The sequence below is a fragment of the Microcaecilia unicolor genome, chromosome 12 (assembly GCF_901765095.1).
Source record: "Microcaecilia unicolor chromosome 12, aMicUni1.1, whole genome shotgun sequence".
Classification (NCBI taxonomy): domain Eukaryota; kingdom Metazoa; phylum Chordata; class Amphibia; order Gymnophiona; family Siphonopidae; genus Microcaecilia; species Microcaecilia unicolor.
The window spans coordinates 64,279,185-64,301,191 of record NC_044042.1 but is presented as its reverse complement, the minus strand read 5'-3'; the positions used below and the strand labels follow the sequence as shown (position 1 = coordinate 64,301,191).

Sequence of the window (22,007 nt, the reverse complement as noted above, 5' to 3'; positions counted from 1 at the left end):
ATCCCTGTGACTCTGGGTAAGTCACTTAACCCTCCATTGCCCCAGGTACAAAATACAGTATTGACTGTAACTACAGAAAGGTGGTATATCAACTCCAATTCCCTTTCCCTCTTATTGAGCTATGCTCCACTAGAGGGATTAGGGGAGATCACCCCCTTAATCACTCAGTAGTTGACCTCCCTCCACTGTGAAAGTGAAACTGCCAAGTGATACTGGGTTCCATGACAGGTTCAAGAAAAATAAACATTTTTCTAAAGTGGCCGACATAAATGTTCATGATGCTATTTTATAACAAACATTTGTTTGCCAGTATTAATCCACTGATATGCTTCTGCCATATGTAACCAGCACAGAAACATCTATTGTACAGTGTGCGGTGGCGACGGTCAGGATGCTAGGAATTATCAGGAAAGGGATGGCAAATAAGACCAAGAATACTATATTGCCTCTGTATCACTCCATGGTGTTCAGTTCTGGTTGTCATACCTCAAAAAAGATATAGCGGAATTAGAAAAGGTTCAAAGAAGAGCAACCACAATGATAAATGGGATGGAACTCCTCTCATATGAGGAATGGGTAAAGAGGTTAGGGCTCTTCAGCTTGGAAAAGAGATGGTTGAGGACAAACATGATTTAGGTCTACAAATCTTGAATGATGTAGAACGAGTAGAAGTGGATCAATTTTGTACTCTTTCAAAAAGTACAAAGACTAGGGAACACTCAACAAAGTTACATGGAGCTCCTGTTAAAACAAATAGGAGGAAATATTTTTTTTACTCAATGAATAGTTTGGACAAGTTCCTGGAGTAAAAGTCCATAGGTTGCTATTGAGACAGATATGGTGTAATGGAAGATTTAAAGGATTGCTTTTCAACCCTGCTTTGATCGATAATGAACTCTGAAATCTTCTGTCTTTGACCGAAAGTAACTTTTCTTGTAAAATAGATAAGACACAGCTCTAATTAATTTGGTATGTGAAGGAGGGTGGTGCTTGCTTTCGGAGTTCAGCCTGGCCACCTGGACTTGGAAAGCTTATGACCACGTTCTATTGGTGGAGATACGTATGAAGGCCTAGACCAAGCAGTTTTAGCACTGCTAAATATCCAATATCTAAGTGGCTTGTTTACCTAAACAGAGAAGCATTCTGTAATTTTCCTTAGCTCTGAACATGAGTTCTGAGCCTAATAAAAAGGGGAGTTTCTTTCAGTGAAATTGGGAGCTCATCTGTGAGTAATATACGTACTGTGCAGAGGACTTGTTCCTGGTCTAAAAAGCTCCTGGCTTTTGTTGTATCGGGCCCCCCCCCCCCCCAGCTGATGATAAGAGCCTAGATGATGTAAGGACCAGTGATGCTGTATGTATAGTGTATTATTGCTTCTTTTCCTGGTCTAAGAACTCTTAGCATTGCTTAGATGTAGAGACCAGTGATGTAATGATTGTTTATATAGCTAATCATTGTGTGTATATAGCTAACCATTGTATATATCTTAATCATTGTAGATTTTAGCACCTCTAATAAAGGTTTCACTTATCTAATATGAATCCATAAGAATCCACGATAATTATTGAGTAGTCTGTGTCAGTGAGGTAGGCTGTAAATCCATAGCAGTATACATGGGGAAGCCACTGCATGCCCTGGGATTGGCAGCATGGAATGTTGCTACTATTTGGGTTTCTGACAGCTACTTGTGACCTGGATTGGCCACTAATGGAAGCAAGATACTGGGTTAAACAAACCACTAGTCTGACCCAGTATGGCTACTCTTAAGTTCTCATGACAGGAACAAACCCCACTTGATCCTGCCTCATGCTGCTGCCTGCCCCTGGAGGTCCCAGTAGTCATTTTGCGGTTGGAACCAGCGTGGCAGAAGCGAGTCAATTTTCAAGTTTATTAAGAACTTGCCATCCCGCCTATCGGTGATACCAACTAAGAGGCTTACAGACTAATAAAAAAAGAGAGGAGAGTAAGAGAAAGGAGAAGACAATACGGAGAGAAGGGAAAAGGGGGAGAACTACAATAATCATGATAGAAAAGAAGGATGTGTGAGCACATTAGGAGGGGAAGTAATCTCAAAATTCTTATTTCTCTGTGTATTTTAGAATAGGTTCTAAGTTGGCAGATCCTTTTCTAAAATACTAGCAAACTTAAGACTTCCTGACCTGGTTGTCTCAATTCCAATCTGTACACCATTTCCAAAATCTGACTCCACATTTAGAAATTGGTGAGAGCGCTGAGCTGACAATGAGGGAAGACCGGTTCAAATTCCACTAGTAGCCCTTGTAATCTTGGGTAAGTCACTTAACCTTCTACTGCCTCAGATACAAAATTAAAGGGCAATTCTATAACTGTGTGTCTGTAGTTACACACACCTTGTGCGCATAAATGGCACGTACATATGTAAGTTCACTATACACTACTCTATAAGGAAGAACTATAATCCAGGATTCTATATATGGCGCTCAAAATTGTGCATTCAAATTTAGGCATGCACCCAAATTTGAGTAATCGGACAATTAGCACCAATAATTGGGTGCTATCAATTACCGGTGCTAATTGGCAACAATTTGGATTTGTGTGTACATCTTGCTAGGTGCTATTCTTTAAAGATTTAAGCGTAAACCCTTTAAGGCTAGATTCTATATATGGCGCATGAAAAAGTTGCGTGGAAAAAAATACACTTAGGCGTACTCTCTAAAGTATGCCTAAATTTCGGCATGGTACATAGAATACACTGAGCGCTTCTCCATGCGACCAAATTTGGTCACGCCCATTTAGGCTATGTTTCACTTGGTGTAAATCCCGACACCTATAATAGGTGCAGAGCGGGTTTATTCTATAATAATGCACACAGATTTTAGAAATGCCAATTCCACATCCATAACCACACCCCCTTTTCAACTACGCAACTTGGAATTTATGCACACCATGTTGCAGAATACACTTAGCGAGTTGTGTGTGTAAATTTTAATTAATGCCAATTAATAATTGCTTATTAACATCCACAGCGCTGATTAGCTAGTTAACCAATTAAGTTACGCGCACTGTTACGCGTACTTCGAGTTCTGTGCGGAAATTAAGGCACAATATATAGAATTTCAGGGTTAGTGTGCGACTGAAAAGGGGGCATGGTCACGGGAGGCATGGGCGTGCCACACGCATTCACTAAAGATGCACGCACTATTATAGAATGCGGGGGATCCACTTCTAATTTATACATGAGAATTTAGATCAGGTTTCAGTTGGAGTAAATCCTCACGTCCAGAGTTGGGAGTGGATCCCAGTGCTAAGTGCTATTCTATAAATGGCACTCAACTCAGAATGCTGTTTATAGAACAGTGTTCAGTGTTCATTTTTTTGGTGTCCATATTTGGGCGCCATTTACAGAATCTAGTCCTAAGCACATTAGTGCATAAATGTATGGGGTCATACACTTGGGTGGAGCATGGGTGGGTTTTCCATTTATACATGTAATTTACAGAATACTGTTAGTTGTGCACAAGACATGCAACACTTAGGCATGCCCAGGGCTGGTCTTAGGCAGGAACAACTGGTGCAGCCGCATAGTGTCTCGTGCTCCCAAGGGCCCCGCGCTGCTCATTACAGACCTGCACGGGAATGGGATTTTTTCCCTGTTTATGTTTTTTCCCCTCTGTTTCCTCTTCTGTGGCAAATCCAGCACCGATGTCTTACTTCCCCGTGAGTCCAGTGCCCGCCTCCCGTCCACAAAACCCCGATTTTTCTTTGCTGGTGCTAGCAGCGGTAACAGGGAGTAAGCTGTCTGGACCAACCTGTCCTTCTCTCTGTATCATCCCACCCACGCATAAACAGGAAGTTACATCAGAGTGGTGGGACATTACAGAAGAAAGGACTGGTCGGCCCAGTCTGTTCCCTTTGTCGCTACTGGCACCAGAACCAGCAAAGAAATCAGGTTTTTGTGGACTGAGAATGAACCTGGGGGGGAGGGGGGGCTGGGGAGGTGCAAGGCTGGGGGGAGGGCAAGGGACAGGTGCTGGACCCAAAGCTGGAGAGGAGAGGAAACAGAGGGGAAAACAGGGGACACAGAGCTGCTGGGCTATAAGAGGGGAGGGGAGAAAGGAAACAAGAAATGCTGGACCAGAGAGGTGGAAGGGAAGGGACAAGTAAATGCCAAATCATAAGTGAGAAGGTTGTGGAGAGGGGATCATTGCGGTGGAGGGGAATGGATAAGGGAGAGAGAATTGCAGGACCTTAGGGGTGAAGGAGATAGGAGAGGGAATTGTTGGATCATAGGGGTGGAGGGGGAAAGGGGACAGGGAGTGCTGGATGGGAAGGATAGGGGACAAGGAAATGCTGGACTACGGAGGAGAGAGAGGGGTGAGCAGGACAGGGAGATGGACTACAAGTGTGGGTGGAGAATGAGAGAGAGGAACTGTTGGGGTAGAACAGTGTAGGAAGGAAGAAGAGAGGAGATGCTTGGAATGGTGGAACAATGTGGAAGAGACCATCAGTGTTCTCAGGAGGGATGAGTGAGAAGAGGATGGTGAGTACAGAGGGTAGAAGTGAGTAATGGGAGGGGGGGAGTTAGGCAAGGGGCTGGTCTGCACAGGGCCCCGCAATTGCTAAGACCGGCCCTGGGCATGCTCACTTAAACCTGCCATTGTTCTGGTGCAAGATTGCACCTTTGTGCACACTAATGGAGGTTTAAGGCTTTATTCTATAATGAAATCTGTGTGCACAGATGCCATTATAGAATAGACACTCCCGTGCAGTATTGGGGGCACCTAAGAGGGGACGCCCAGTTAGAGGCCAACTGAAACCAGTGGTTTTGGTTCTGGCCAAAACTAAATTCACAGCAGAATGCGCCACTTAGTTTTGGACAGAACCAGAGCAAGAACCGAAACATGCCCCCCCCCCCCCCCCCCCCCCACTACACCTGTGGGAGACAGTTCCCCTGAGCCAGCCCCCTCACAACAGAAATAACCTTCAAAAATTGTTTCTATTGCCTATGGTACCTATGAAATCTCTCTCCATATATTGAAAAGACAAGTCTGACCACAGTGGTCCATGCCATGATAACATTACAACTAGACTACTGTAATGCCCTGTACACTGGCCAAACCAAAAGAGTTTGCATCAGCTCCAACTAATTCAGAATGCTTCAGCACGACTGATAAAAGGCTGCAAGTGGCATGAACACATCACACTCTTCCTGCAAAAGCTACACTGGCTACCAGTACCTTACAGGGCTAAATTTAGAACTCTATGTTTGATTTTCAAGGTCCTAAGACAAAATGGTCCAGAGTACTTAAAGAATAAGTTAGCCCTTTCCACACCTTTGAGACCTCTAGGATCATCACTATCTGTACCCTTGTCAAAAGAAATTGTCCATTGAAGTGATACCTGCCAGCGAGCCTTCTCAGGAGTAGCCCCCACGCTCTGGAATTTACTCCCAGGGGCTACATATACCTCGAGACTACCTCTACTTCCGGAAGCAGGTGAAAGCCTGGCTCTTCTCCCAAGCCTTTAATACATAGGGTGACTGACTATACACTCATTCTGTACCTGGACCAGCTTGCTACACACACTGTAGCTTAGATCAGTTCCTTATCTCTTGCTTAACTATACAAAGAACTTGCCTTGAGTTTAGCTAACCATCACATTACCCAACTAACTCTGTACCACACAACGTGTTCCCATCATATATCTGCTCTTGGTCCCTCAGTTATACGGTAAGCCATTACTGGAGAACATCTTTAGCAACATATCTATGTTAGTTGAATGTTCTAATGCATGCTTATTAGGTGTATCATTAGTATTATGTTAACATTGTATTATATCTCTGGTATTTGAATTCCAGTGCTGTTAAATGTGTACATTTTTTATACTGTTTCACGGTGGTTCCATTATTAGATTTCAATTTACTGTTTTTGAGTTTACCTTATTTATTGTATTTATTTATATTCTTGGTTATTTTACTATTGTGATGCTGTTAACAAAATTGTAAGTTTTATATTAAATTGTACCTGCTGTACACCACCTTGGATGAATCTCTTCATAAAGGCAATTAATAATAAATAATATAAATAAATAGAAAACTCATTCCCTTCCTGCGTTGCCTACCAATCAACTCCCCCCTCACCCCCCCCCCCCCCTCTTTTAAAGCCCTGGTGGTTTAGTAGCTTCTTCAGGGTAGAAGGAGAATCACAAGTCGCTCATGGCCCTGCTGGCTACATTGTGATAATGGCAATGGCAACCATGACTTCCTGTGACAGCCTCGCAAGATTACCGTGGGAGATCGAGGTTGCCAATTTAGACAGAGGGGCACAGCAGATGGGCAGCCCAGCAGAGGAGGCTTGCTTAGGGGGAGGATGGACTTGCAGCAGTGATGGGGGTGGAGGCTACAGTTTCCACAGAAACCCGAACACGAATTTGGGGTCAGTTTCGGTGCTGAAACTGAAAACAAAAATTTGGTTGGCATTTATTCCCAGTTATATAATTACCTCCTTAGACTACTTCTAGGGACAGGGAAAATACCTAATAGACTTGAATGTAACTCACCATGAGCTACTGCTGAAAAGGTGTGAGCTAAATAGAAATAAATACAATAATAAAAATAAATAAATATTGAAGTCTCTTCACTGGCTTTCCAGAGCTGACACTCACTTCCTCAGATACAAAATGACATTTTTAAATGGTAATCCATGTAAAAACCTCTGTTAACTCTCTGGTATTATTCTCTGCATATGCATCTGTAACAGAAGTAAAGAGGGCAGACAAGATGGGCCCTACAGTTCTTTCTTACAATCACACTGTAGGTTCTTAAGACAATATGGGCTCCATTTTACACAAAACGCAGAGATCAGAAATTGAAAAGACATCTAGGCTGGGGTGTGCTCTAATCTGATGGTATTTTAGAAATGAATCTGCTGACACTGAGCCAGGAGTAGCAGCCTAGTGGTTAGTGCAGTGGACTTTGATCCTGGGGAACTGAGTTCAATTCCCACAGCAGCTCCTTGTGACTCTGGGCAAGTCACTTAACCCTCCATTACCCCTGGTACAAAATAAGTACCTGAATATATGTAAACCACTTTGAATGTAGTTGCAAAAACCTCAGAAAGGCAGTATATCAAGTCCCATTTCCCTTTCCCTTTATTAAATATCTGAAGGAGCACATGTGTTTTTGCCAACATGTGCAACAGCTATTATATAAAGATACATGTTGAAAAACTGAACATCATAGACCCTACAGCTTCCACGAAGAGGTGGCGATTTCACAAATCCCACATGCAAGTGGCGCCACTTCCACAAACCTACACATTTAAGTGCTGCCAATTAAGTAGTGAGGACGCATTTTTAATTTGGTTTCATTTGGGAGGCGGAAATAAACTACATGGCATGACATCTTTAATCACTCATGTAAAGCCATGGCCAAAATGGGCACTTCTCAAAACATATACATGCCTTTGAGATGGTGTGCATCCCAATATGGAAATCCCCCCCCCCCCACTCACACACATATATGGGGAATACGTATATATATTTTAGTCCAACCCAAGCCAAGCCTCCTTGAAATTTCTACAAGCTGCTATGAGTTCTTGTGAAAAAAGTAGGTAACAAATGTAAAAGAAAGACAGAAATTGCCAAACATGAAATCAGATTTATGGCATGCAAGTCACTGATGACACTAGATTAATATACTGTGATTCAGAGAAATCCAGGAACAGTACAGATTCTCATAAAAAAAGGCATCCCCTTCAAAGGTGTTAGACACACAGAGCCATGAAGTTATTATATAATATGGTATGGAAATGGTCAATTACCACATCCCAAATAACCAAACTCCACAATGGTTCAGGAGTATTTTACGTGAGTTTACACAGATTTCCTAGCAAATGTTTAACTGCTATGAAAAACTGAAATACATGGGATTGATAAGGATTTATTCATACGTACCATATGATTCTCTATGGACAAGCATGGTTGTACAGCTAGAATGACGTCACATATTTATGAGAATGCCCAGAGTTTACAGACATGATGTACGAAAAGAGGCACCCTGACAAAATAGCCCTGGCAAAACAGACTGTAACAAAATAGCCCTTGACAAAATGGCCCCTCCCACAAAATAACCCTTGATAAAATAGCCCCCTAGAAAAAATGCAGTGCCATATTCTGGGCAGCCTGATTGGGCCCTTTTGTTGGGGGGGAAATTAGTCAAGGGCTATATTGTGGGCAGGCCGTTTTGACAGCGGCTGTTATGTCAAGGGCTATTATGTCGGGAGCTTTTTTGTCGGGGCTATTTTGACCGGATACCATGAAAAGAACAATCAGTTTCAAAAAAAGGGAATTGGTCACTCAAAGGAAAGCAAAGTTCTTCACCTACAACAGGTGCTCTCCTAGGAAAGCATGATGAACAGGTCATATGACAGTGCAAATGTGGATCACGTCCTAGAGCAGAGGTTCTACCTAGCTAGTCAGGTTTTCAGGATAGCCACAATGAATATGCATGAGATAGATCTGCACACAACGGAGCTAGTGCATGCAAATTTTTCTCATGCATATTCATTGTGCATATCCTGAAAACCTGACTGGCTGGGTGTGTCCTGAGGACTCGGTTGACAACCTCTAGAAAATTCTGGAAACGCTTGGACAGGCTTTTCCAGGTATGCCCAAGACTTCAAACAACTGCCATCATATGGAGCCCCCTTAAACTTATAATAAATATTAGGAGAATAATTTTATAATAAACCTATGTTTAGCTTATTTTATACAGACACAAAGGGGTCCTTTTACTAAGTTAACAGTTGAACTATGCATACCTTCACCCACAACATGCAGGAGACATTTCAAGGTACATGGTTATAAGATTTGTGCGTGTTTTTGAAAATCTGAACATCTGCACATAACCTGGAAAACATTTCTGTTCCACAGAACAGGTTTAAATGCGAGTGCATAGTTTTCCTAGGGTAATATTCAAAAACAGAAGTGTACGCATATTATTTGCGTTGAAAACATGACAAAGTCCACATACAGAAATGTTTACATGTACTATTTACATGTGCTTGCAGTTATAAAGTTACCCCCTTAACCGTTTAAAATTTTCCAGCACTCCTTTCTGCTAGAGGCCCACTGAACTGCTTTTTGAGTTTCAGTTAAAACCAAATCTGTTATTGAAACTTGGCACCCAGTTTTGGCCAAAATCAAAACTGAGCACAATGGCCCCTGATCCAGATTCTGCACCCCCGCCTAAACAGGAGTAGTCTCTCTCTCGGATCCCCTTCCAAGTGTCTCCTCTTCTCACTTACCCCAGTCACTTCTGCCCCTGCCGGCTCTGTGGCAGCCATCTTGATAGGGGAGCCAGGAGGGGCAAGACCAACTGGTGGTCACGCCTGCCCCAAATACATCACTAAGCTACCATGGCTTCCAAGGTAGGTCCAGGAGGACCTACTTGTGGGTGGGAGGCATGTGAGGGGGTGGAGGGAGCTATGGGACAAAATGCAACGTTTTGGTTTCCACTGAAAATACAAGGCATTTTTAGCCAAAACCAAAAATAAACCAAAATTAGATTTTGGACTACATTCAGTGTCAAAATCGAAACTCACACCATCAGCTCCTTCATTACCTCTCCTTCCCCACCAACAAAAAAACTAATGTCGGAATCAGAACTGCACAGAGCTCCATAACCTTAATTTGTACTGATAGAAACAAATTGCTAGAATAGCTGTTCTGAAAATATTTGCAAAATGATGTACTTAAAATCACCAAAGGAGAAATTAGGAATTACTTGATAATTTTCTTTCCATTACTTCTTCACACTATTCCAGGATGAGTGGGTAGTCATACCCATCGACCAACAGGTGGAGATAGAGTACACAGAACTGAGCCATAGTAGATAGAACTGAGCCATAGTAGACAGCCCCCAGCTACCAGCCCAGTTCCCTTAGTATCAGTCCAAAAGCAAGAAACAAAGAAACCAGGAGCATGTTCAGCATCTGCAAAACTCAACAGACCCAGACTGGAGCAAAATAACAGAGCTCCCGAAGGCTCAGTTCTAAAAAGCAGGCCGCCAGTACAGTATGGAGTTCCATCCAGGGACAGGCAGCAAGCAAGGGAAAAGCTTTAGAGGGTCCTCTGAGACCCTTCATAAGGCCTCCCCCGCCTTACCCTCCACCAGGGCTCCTCAATAGAGAGTGCCGCCAGCGCCTCAGAAATCAGGGAACCCAGCTCCTCCCTGTGAAACAGACACAGCACTCAAGGGTCAGCCCCTTCCCCTGGAGGGAGTTCAGCCTCCTCCAAAGGTTCTGCGACTGAGGGTCCCTCCAAGGACACTGAGGCTATCTCCGAATTGGGGAACCCTGAGATCAAGTGTTAGCAGAATCATCTAAAACTTCCATTCTGGCTCTCTTGGAAGCTGGGGAAGACCCCCTGGGTTCTGCCTGATGCAGAATCTGAGACCCCCGACTGAACAGCAGTGCCTTGGCCCTCACAATCCCTCTGCAGCCCTCCTGCAGTCTCTGCTGCCAGAGCAGAAACCTCCCATGCAGCTACATCCAAATTGGCCATGCCCCCGCCACCTGAGAAGAGGAGCAATCTAGATGCATCCCGGGAGACCCAGCACCTGAAAACGCCCACAACTGAGAAACTGAAGCCAGCCTCAAGTCTCCTTCACTCAGCCATGCAGCAGACCGACGGGGAGCACCTGCCCCTGCAACAGGAGCAGCTCTTCGAGCTTTCCGCATGTGCAGCCATATGCTGACCTACTGAGATGGATAGCGCACTCTCAGGGAAAGAAAAAAAAAACACCCTTTTGTTTTTAAAAAAATTTGTGCCTCTGCTGCGCCAACGAAAATGGTTTCAGATTTTTTTTTTTGAAGACCGGACCGCCTAGCGCTCCCTGCAACCTGAGCAGCACACTCCCCACAAATAAAACAGCACGCAGGAGCCAAGAAGCACCGCCAGCAGTGACAAGCTCCCCCACATCATCCCAAGATCCACAAGCCACCACAGAGACCTCTATCTTTCCCTCAGCCTTAATTTTTTTTTCTTGGTTTAGGTGCCGAACAGGCTCCACAAAAACAGAAAAACAGGAGCAGAAATCCCCCCTTGGCAGACAACATGACAGGGATCCAGCATCACCATGTCAGTAACATGGTCTACCACGCTCTACTGGGGACCTGCTAACCAACTGGACCAGGAGCACAGGACCTCAGGCCAACAGAGTAGTTTATCCATCCACCTGCTAGAGATAGAAGATACTGAGGAACTGGGCTGGTAGCTGGGGGCTATCTACTATGGCTCAGTTCTGTATGCTCTATCTCCACCTACTGGTCGATGGACATGACTACCCACTAGTCCTGGAATAGTGGGAAGAAATGGAAACTCCAGTTAATTACATTTCCTATGGTCTCATGAGCCGCATAAAATTCAGCGGTGGGCTGCGTTTGACCTCCAGGCCACAAGTCTCCCATTCCTGTTATGTCAAATAATCAAATAAATAAGATGCTATGAAGCTTCAGTAAGCAGCAAATTCAGTGAGAAATCAATGCAGGAGATAGGATCCTATCTGTTCCATGGCTTGGACATAGAATGACTAAGGGAACCTGCGAGGTTGAGAGAGCTAACCATGTCAGTGCCATAGGATGGCATACCTGCCTTCCATGGCTGATTCATCCTGCTTGTCAATAGAGAAAAAGAGATAAGAAAAATTAGACCAGACTCTGTCTGGCTGCCACTCAGATACATCACCAAGTTTCACAGCTGTACTCACCATCATCCTGGAATTCGGATGTAAAGGATATGTCATCAGAAACCAGGGAAGGACCACAACTCATACTCTGGTTATCATCAGAACTGTCTTGTGTTAGATAAGTGTCGGTTGAGTCAGCACCTGAATGCAATAGAAAAACAATTAAATGAATAACTAAATCTACAATCATTTAAAAAGCCTATTGAGCATGAATGAATATCTCAATACTTCCCTGGAAAGAATGTATTACATCACAAGTACATTTTCAAAAGGCAGGTTTTGTTGGGATCAGAAAACAAGGAAATCATCAAAGTGCACAGAAAGAGGAAGGGATAGATGAAACCTTTCCACCTCCAAGAGTTACAAAGTTTGATGATGCAAAAGAAAAGCAGCAGCATATACTAGAGGCATAGGAGTAGTGAGAGAGACTACAGGAAATATACTGTAAGAGTTTCATAGTGTATTTTAGGGGCCAAAGTATAGATCTGTAAAACCCTGACCTTAAACCTAAATTTCATTTCTGCCACAACCACTATCATATTTGACAATACATTACATAAGAACATGTAGAGCCATACCGGATCAGACCAATGGTCTATCTAGCCCAGTATCCTGGTACCAACAGTGGCCAAGCCAGGTCACAAGTATCTGGCAGAAACCCAAATCATGGCAACATTCCATGCTACCAATAGCAGACTATGGACTTTTCCTCAAGGAACTTGCACAAACCTTTTTTAAACCCAGATACACTAACCACCGTTACCACATCCTCTGGCAAAGAGTTCCAGAGCTTAACTTTGTTGAATGAAAAATATTTCCTCATATTTGTTTTAAAAGTATTAAGCCATGGAGCCGGGACCCACTCGACCCCATCAACCCCCCCCCCTCCCCCACACCTTCCCAAAGTCCCCTGTAATAACTCTCTTGATAACCATGATGGTGGAACATAGGCCGCAGCTTACTTTCTTAAACAATTCAACTCCAATGTACTTAAACAACCAGCACTTCGTCCCGAGCTACATATGTCCAAGTTTAATGCCACCTGTGCCCCCCCCCCCTTGTCCACCGTTCGCCATGTCAGCAAAACTGCCATCATCCAGGCTCCGCCTTGGCAGCAAGAACCCTTCGCAGTGTGGACCTCCACACGTCTCCCGGTCACCCGACCCACTGTTCAAGCCCTGGCTTGGCCTGCCCGTGAGCCATGCCTCCTGTAGCTCGGGTTTGCTGTGTTCTTTTTGCCGCTGCGACTGCCCTTGCCTTTTACCTTTAAAACACAAACACAACAGAAACCATTCCTCCCCCCCGCCCCCGACTGAGGGTGGGAGGGTGGGCAAACACCTCCGCGGTTCTCAGGAGTGCCTTCCCTGCGTCACCACGTCCTCCTCGCAATCTCTCCTTGCTCCACCCCCCTCTTCCCTTTCCACCAATCCTCTGCCTTTTACAAATCCTCTAATCCCGAGCCAGCATGTCTCTCCTCCATTCCCGTGCACCTCTGCTCCGCCCCCCCTCCCCCACTTCCTGCTGCCTCGAGGCTCACTCTCACCGGGCCCGACCTACACTTAAATGGCCCCCATCGAGACCAGCTCTCGGGGCCGCCATTTTATGCAACTTCCTTGAGTATCTCCTAGTGTTTGTACTTTAGGAACAATCTACTTCTATACCACGCAGGATTTTGAAGATCGCAATCATATCTTTTTCAAGCTGAAGAGCCCTAACCTCTTTAGTCTTTCCTCATACGAGAGGAGTTCCATCCCCTTTATCATTTTGGTCGCTCTTCTTTGAGCTTTTTCTAATTCCGCTATATATTTTTTGAGATACAGCAGCCAGAACTAAGTGCAATACTCAAGGTGAGGTCACACCATGGAGTGATACAGAGGAATTATAGTATTTTTGGTCTTATTCACCATCCCTTTCCTAATAATTCCTAGCATCCTGTTTGCTTTTTTGGTCGCCGCTGCTTAATGTCACCATACCCAAATTTGAATTATAATCTTCTTTGCAACAAACATCAAGTGATCATCTGATTTGTCTATATCAAAGTGACGTCCATGCCTGATGTGAGCTCTTAACCTTAGCAGCTTCTATTAGTTTTATTTAAAATATTTTCCTTATTTTATCATAATCCCCCTTTTGAAAGTTAAACATTAACACATGTTGCATATTTTCAAAGCACTTAGCCTTCCAAAGTTCCATAGGTTTCTATGGAACTTTGGAAGGCTAAGTGCTTTGAAAATGAGCCCCGACGGTCCTGTGTTCAGAAACACATATTACAAGTATGCAACTTTGCTTTCTCTGAAGACAAGCAGCTAAGGTCAGTTTTTGAAAGGTGAGCTATTTTATTTATTTTTATTACATTTGTACCCCGCGCTTTCCCACTCATGGCAGGCTCAATGCGGCAGGCAATGGAGGGTTAAGTGACTTGCCCAGAGTCACAAGGAGCTGCCTGTGGCGGGAATCGAACTCAGTTCCTCAGTTCCCCAGGACCAAAGTCCACCACCCTAACCACTAGGCCACTCCTATCAACTGCCACCTAACAGAAAAGGGGGAAAAATAAATAGAGCCAAATTTGCAAGCAGTATTATTTTTGTAAGGTAAGATAAAATAATGCAAATTGGCTTTGGAGGTTGGGGAGGATAATATTGACTTATAGAAAGACTGTTGAGGTCAGACTGTGAATTTGAAGCCCGAGCTCCTCGTCACAGCTTTGAAAATCTCTTGAACAGAGACTGATCTGTGATCAGCCAAGGACACTTCTATGGCTCTCACATTACAAGCCTTATCATGCCCTTTCAGATTTAGGCCTGCCTGCGCATAAAAAAAAAAATACAATCTTTTATCCAATCAAGCTGAATTGGTTTTGATAATAGCAACGTTAGGTCTATTCAGGTCAAAACAAACAAAACGTTAGGTGGACTTTCTAGGGGCATTAATGTGCCCTTTTTACTAACCATAGACTTTTCAAAATTTTAAAATTTCAAATGAGATATTTAAATTACAGTAATCTGAAGATTAGTTTTCCAAAATGTATGCTCAGTATACAGTAAAAAAAAGCTGCAGTGAAAATTCTGGCCTAAATTTTCTGAGCAAACAGTAAAGTTGATAGCAAAACAAAGACAGCTGCACATTTAATTCCAAACAAATAAAGTTCTAAATGGAGCAAACGTCTGAGTAAACTTTTCATCTGCTTTTAATAACATCTCAAACATTCTGAGGTCAGTTCCTTCCCCCAACCCACAAATTTGATCAAATACTATTTTTCCTAGCTGTTTTTATGATGAACAATGAAGCAACAAAACTAACCACTGACTGCCTTACATATTTCCACAAGAGCCAGACACATATTGCATATTCAATGAACAGAATTCAAGACTAAGAGCTGATGACAAACAATGGGAAGGTCAACATCAATTAAAAAAATAAAACAACCCCAAAAACTAAAACAAACCCCAGGGATTTGATTTTTAAAGGGTTTGTCGGCTAACTTCTGGTGTAAACTGGATAAACTCTGGCAGTTTAAAAGTTAACAAGGGATGTAAAACTTGTCCCACCTTATCCAACAATATGACACCAAAACCTTTTTCAAAATGTCAAAACATTTATTGGATTTAACATGGCCGCAGTTTTGTTTATTGGTGGTCTAAGCTAGTTACTAGAGCTAACATTCAACCAAAGAAAGGAAACTGGGTTAACTTGCCATCTGCACAAAGGTGGATGGAAATAGCAGTGTTTAATAACTGATAACATTTTTGAATAGTATACATTGGTTAATATGTGCATTGAACAACCACTTTATTCTTTGACATACTAATTTACTTTTACTTGCTTTTTTTCTGTGTGTTGTCAGACAATTATGGATATAAGCCCCACCCCTGGTACCACCCCATAACTCCACCCCAAACAGCTGAGCCACCGACCGCCTATATTTGAGTTTGTTTCCATTATCTCCAGCACTGCCCCAATGCTGCTAACATCATCAACACATTACAGAGTGCATAAGTGAGCCACTGGAACACATAGAGGGGAATAATCAAGAGGGGCACCCAAGTTTTCCTGAGGATGTCCTCACAGGACGTTTCGGCGAAGGGGTGGGGAAACCCGTATTATTGAAACAAGATGGGCGTCCATCTTTTGTTTCGATAATACAGTCGGGGACGCCCAAATCGCGAAATTTAGGTTGACCATAGAGATGGTGGTCCTTAGAGATGGTCGTCCCCGATTTTTGGCAATAATGGAAACCGAGGACACCCATCTTAGAAACGAACAAATGCATAGCTCCCTTACCTTGGGTGCTGAGCCCCCCCAACCCCCCTCAAAACCCACTACCCACAACTGTACAACACTACCATAGCCCTAAGGGATGAAGGGGGCACCTACATGTGGGTACAGTGGGTTTCTGGTGGGTTTTGAAGGGCTCACATTTACCACCACAAGTGTAACAAGTGGGGGGGGGGGATGGGCCTAGGTCCGCCTGCCTGAAGTGCACTGCACCCACTAAAACTGCTCCAGGGACCTGCATACTGCTGTCATGGAGCTGGGTATGATATTCGAGGCTGGCAAAAAATATTTTTAAAGTTTTTTTTAGGGTGGGGGAGGTTTGTGACCACTGGGGGAGTAAGGGGAGGTCATCTGGTCAGTTCGGGCACCTTTTTGAGGCTTGGTCGTAAGAAAAAATGGACCAAATAAAGTTGCCCAAGTGCTTGTCAGGGATGCCCTTCTTTTTTCCATTATCGGTCGAGGACGCCCATGTGTTAGGCATGCCCAAGTCTCGCCTTCACTATGCTTCCGACACGCCTCCGTGAACTTTGGTCGTCCCCGCGACGGAAAGCAGTTGAGGACGCCCAAAATCGGCTTTCGATTATGCCGATTTGGGCGACCCTGGGAGGACGCCCAACTCCCGATTTGTGTCGAAAGATGGGTGCCCTTCTCTTTCGAAAATAAGTCTGATAACATTTCTGAATGTTTCTATACTGTTTTGAGACAGTTTGCAGCTTTTGTGCAAATTTTAGCAATTTTAGATGGATATTTTGTGTTTTCAGATTCTTCAGAAAAACAATCCCCCCAATATTCAGCTGAAAACCAGCAAAAAAGTTACATTGTTTGGCTGACGAAAACATTATGTCTGCTGTTGGAAAAAAGAAAAAAAAAGAAACAATATGTCAATTGAAAACAGTGTTCAAATAGCAGCCTTGTCTATATTGTAGTTTAGAGGGAACACTCAAATACAATGTGGTGATAAAAAATAGAACTAAGGCTTAGTGTACAGAATGGAATCCAACAGACTGCTTGCAGCTAAAAGAAACTAACACTTGTGACAGGCCATTTTACAGAAAAAGGTCCAGCGCTGAAATGAAAGACAATTATGATGGACTTTTACAGTCTGTGTCCCACAAATGGCAAAAGAAAGGTGTGGATTAGGGAACAAAGGCAAGTGCTGGATGGACTTTACAGGCGAAGATCAACATGCTTCCTTTTGAAAGAAAAGGTCACCCATCTTTCGACGACCCATCGCAGGGACGACCAAAGTTCCCGGGGGGGGGGGGGGGGGGGGTGTCGGAGGTGTAGCGAAGGCGGGACTTGGGCATGCCTAACACATGGGCGTCCTCGACCCATAATCGAATAAAAAAGGGCGTCCCTGACGAGCACTTGGATGACTTTACCTGGTCCTGTTTTTCTTACAACCAAGCCACAAAAAGGTGCCCAACCTGACCAGATGACCACCGGAGAGAATCAGGGAACACCTCCCCTTACTCCCCCAGTGGTCACTAACCCCCTCCCACCTTCAAAAAAACATCTTCTTTATTTATAACCATTTAAATTTTTACAAGCGATAAAACAACTTGCCGGAAATACAGAGAAAGTAATATATAGGAATTATTTCAGTCAGGTAATTCTAATCTCTTCCTTAGACCACTAAATGGGGAGAGTGAAACAAAACAAGGAGATCGATTAAACAGTAAACAGAAAAAAAACGTGGTATTAACCCGATTATCCCCAGATATTACTCGTCTAATTCAGTATTCCACATTAATCATCTGATTGGCTTCTTCAAGGCCAATAGGGTGTATAGTCAAATCATTTCATTGAAAACATATTTATTGTCCAATATTAGTTAGAAATAATACATCTGATTACATTCTTTCTCTTTTAAAAACCAGAAGTTATTTAACAATACATATACTTAAGTCTCTAATTCAGATCCCACTGATTAAAGTAATCCCAGTTTTCACAGGCTTCACTCCTTTTAAAGTAATAATTTGAGGAAATATTTCTGAGGAAAACTTTAGGAGTCGTACCCGGAACTCTGGGAAAAACAATAATCTCGATATTAATCATCTATAATAATATTTATTTTATTATTCAAAGTTTCTGGTCTATTATCATTTTCAAAATCATAACCACTTCTTGCTCGTGTAGAATCATTTGTTATATAAATTTTTTACTCTCAAAGGGTTCAGTTGAATTGTCCATGTAACTCTCTAATAAAATTATATCTGAAACAAAATTATTTACTGCCACCGTTAGGTCCTGAAGCGCCTTCCAGGTGGTATTCAATGTAACCTCCACAGGAGCCAAAAACTCCAAGTTGATTTCTCTTAGGTGTTTAGGAGTGGTTCCGCTGATTCGGGTTCTGCTGTAAACGTCCTCCGTTTCAGCATATGCCTCTAACTCACTCCTCCACTCCTTTGGACATGGTGTCACATATACAAGCAGGAAACTAGGTTGTGAGCTCTTGGACCACTGCCGAGGAGCGGCAGTGGTAGACAAAACCCCCCACGCTAGAGACAGGGCAGATCTCAGACAAACAGTTAGGCTTCACCTGCACCTAGCCACTTTTCACCAAGAGTTGAGCTCCAGGCTTCAGGTGGCTGGCAGGACTTACTGGACAGGACCGGGACTGGATATCAGCTAGGCAGCACAGAGACTGAGAGTCAGGGGGGAAACGAACATACAGGGACAGCAGGGCAAGGAATGGGTAAAATAAAGGACAGGACTGAAAGCTGAAAACAGCCACTAAAACAGGGAGCAAAATACTGACTAACAAGACACAAAACTAAAAGCTGCAGAGCAGCCAGTAAAATACAAGCAGACAAGGACTAAACACAGAACTACAACTCAGAGACAAGACAAGCAAACAAACAGCAATCTAATCTAACTATCCACAGACTAGCAAGAACAGACAAGAATCAAGGCAGGAATAAACTAGAAACTGGAAACAGCAGAAGTGCACCAGCACCTCAACATACCAGGGCCTTAGACGTTGCAAAGGCAAAGCAGAAATGTTTCAAGATGGCTAATAAGCCCAGAAGCAGTTGAGGCTCAGCTGCTGCAATCACCAGGAAGCTACGGGTGCTGTGCAGGCTCGAACAACACAAGCAAACCTGGCAGCCTGAAAGATCCGGACCGGACTCTGCAGAAATCTGGAACGGGTGATGGTCCACAGCAGCCACCCATTCTGGCCACCAGAGGGCGAGGAAAGCACAGACGTAACACATGGTGGTTGAATAATTCGGGAGCGATGGAGTTGTTTTTTCCAGGTCCAAGAGCGTTGACGCTCCTTCGCCAGCGCTAATCAAAGGACTCACCAACCCTTTCATCTGTGGGCAGTTCGTCATACAGCGGTCCCGCACTTGCTGCTCAGGGGACAAAATGCTGGCCATCGGCGGCTGACCGCCGGTTGTCCCCTTCCTCTCAGTTAAGGTAACTGCAATTTACGTAAAGAAGATGAAACTTCAGAGGGCTTGGGCCGTTGGCCATGCAAACTTCAGGTTGCCATCTTACCACTCTCCCAGTTTGGGACACTCTTTGCCTGGTTTCTCCTCAGAGGCCTGTCTGATATGGGTAACCCTTCAGCATAGCCCTCTGAGTCATTGAAACACTGAAGCCCCTCCACCATTACAAGGTGGTGTCCCTTCGGAGGGGTAAAAAACCATCTTTAAAAATATTTTGTGCCATTAGCCCCAGGGGAGCGTCGCTCCTCCACACACTCCCACAGCAGGGCTCCTCGCCTCCTTCTCCCGTGGAGTGCTCATAGCGAAACTGTCAAGGGTCGACTGGACTAGTTGGGTGGTTGCTGCCACGGATGGTAAGCTTTTGACCGCCCCTTTCCTTTTTGTATGCGGCATCTTTCAATGAAAATTATTGTATTTAAGATTTAAAAAAAAAATCCAGGGAGCCTCGATGCACGCTAACAAGCAACGTCTGCCATCTTGGAACGCCCCCCGGCTGCCCGGTTGGTGTCCTGGCATGTCAGGGGGACCAGTGCACTACGAATGCTGGCTCCTCCCACCAACAAAGGGCTTGCATTTGGTCGTTTCTGAGATGAGCGTCCTTAGTTTCCATTATCGCCGAAAATCAGAAACGACGAAGTCTAGGAACGACCATCTCTAAGGACGACCAAAATTTCAAGATTTGAGAGTCCCCAACCGCATTATCAAAATGAAAGATGGACGTTCATCTTGTTTTGATAATATGGGTTTCCCCGCCCCTCTACCAGGACGTTTTGCGAGGGCTTCCTCAGCAAAACTTGGGCGTCCCTCTCGATTATGCCCCTCTGTGCGTATTGTATATCACTTTATTATCACATGCTATGAGTGAGGGTACTGTGCATCTCAAAGGGGAGGGGGAAACACCTTAATGTTGAGATCAGCATATTCAATACTGTTAGCAATACTTTTGGTTATAAAATATTGTCCCAAGACTGCATCATATTTAACTATCTATATGTGATTAACATGATGACAAATTGCCAACCAGTGTATAAGCATGAATGACTACACCTACATAACAGTACTTAAAAGAACACCTCACTGTCACACCAAAGCTACCCACAGCACCCCCAGACCACCCTTGTGGATCACAAAAGTAGGTGTGGCCATAGGAGGGGCATGGGTGGGTCATAGGCATTCCCAAAAATTACGTGCACTATTACAGAATGTGCTCAATCCATATCTAAATAAGATGTGGGCATTTACACCAGGTTTTAGCTGGTGTAAATGGCTAAGCCTTAATTTTAGTCACGTACTCTATAAACTGTGCCTAATTTTAGGTGAGGTTTATAGAATAACAGTAAGCGTGGTTTTCTCCAGCGCCATATACAGAATCTGGCCCTTACTATGTACTGTGTCAGGAAGCAATGCCATCACTACCTGCTATGTCTACTCATGACAAATGATTTGGATGAGAGTACTATTGAAACTAATGCCAAATAAATAAAAATGAAAATCCAGGCATTTGCTGAAACATGGCTGCATCAGGTTTTATATATGGACCATTTCAGCTATAAAGCCTTCTTTGCCATACTGGTATTTTTATCTTCTCCATTGTTTGTACCTGATTCTTTGTCTCCTTATTTTGACCACCATGGGTGATACCTTGTGTTCTACTAGACTTCATGGTCCTTTGGTCTCGCCCAGTATAACAATTCCTATTTTCTTATGTTCTCACCAGAAGTAAGTTATTCAGAAGATGTAATGTATCTGGATTTTCAGAAAGCTTTTCATAAAGTTCCTCGTGAGAGACTTCTGAGAAAATTAAAAAGTCATGGGATAGGAGGCAATGTTCTGCTATGGATCAGGAATTGGTTATTGGACAGAAAACAGAGGGCAGGCTTAAATGGCCATTTTTCGCATTTGAGGAGGGAAATAGTGGAGTACTGCAGGGATATGTACTGGGACTGGTGCTAATTAACGTATGTATAAATGATCTGGAAAACGGAACCACGAGTGAGGTGCCTAAATTTGCAGATGACACAAAACTATTCAAAGTTGTCAAAACACATGCGGACTGTGAAAAATTGTAAGAAGACCTTAGGAAACTGGAAGACTGGGAATCCAAATGGCAGATGAAACTTAATGTGGACAAATGCAAAGTGATGCACGTTGGGAAGAACAATCCGAATCATAGTTACCTGATACTAAGGTCCACCTTAGGTGTCAGCACTAAAAGATCTAGGTGTCATTGTAGATAATAAGCTGAAATCTTCTGACCAGTGTGTGGTGGTGAACAAAAAAGCAAACAGGAATTATAAGGAAAGGGATGCAAAATAAGACCAAGATTATTATAATGCCTCTGTATCGCTCCATGGTGCAACCTCACCTTGAGCACTGCATTCAATTCTGGTCATCATATCTCAAAAAATATATAACAGAATTAAAAAAGGTTCAAAGAAGAGTGACCAAAATGATACAAGGAATGGAATGCCTCCCATGTGAGGAAAGGCTAAAGAGGTTAGGGCTCTTCAGCTTGGAAAACAGATAGCTGAGAGGGGATATGATTGAGGTCT

The 22,007-nt window shown here is 43.6% G+C and overlaps 1 protein-coding gene across 1 annotated transcript in view; it reads right to left on the bottom strand.

Annotated features, from left to right (window-relative positions):
- Positions 1 to 22,007, bottom strand: part of SKAP1 (src kinase associated phosphoprotein 1) — a 503,203-nt gene that overhangs the window by 421,393 nt on the left and 59,803 nt on the right. The window contains exon 4 of the mRNA XM_030221014.1: positions 11,747 to 11,866. Within this exon, the coding sequence (XP_030076874.1) occupies positions 11,747 to 11,866 (120 nt within the window). The remainder of the gene's footprint in view (positions 1 to 11,746; positions 11,867 to 22,007) is intronic.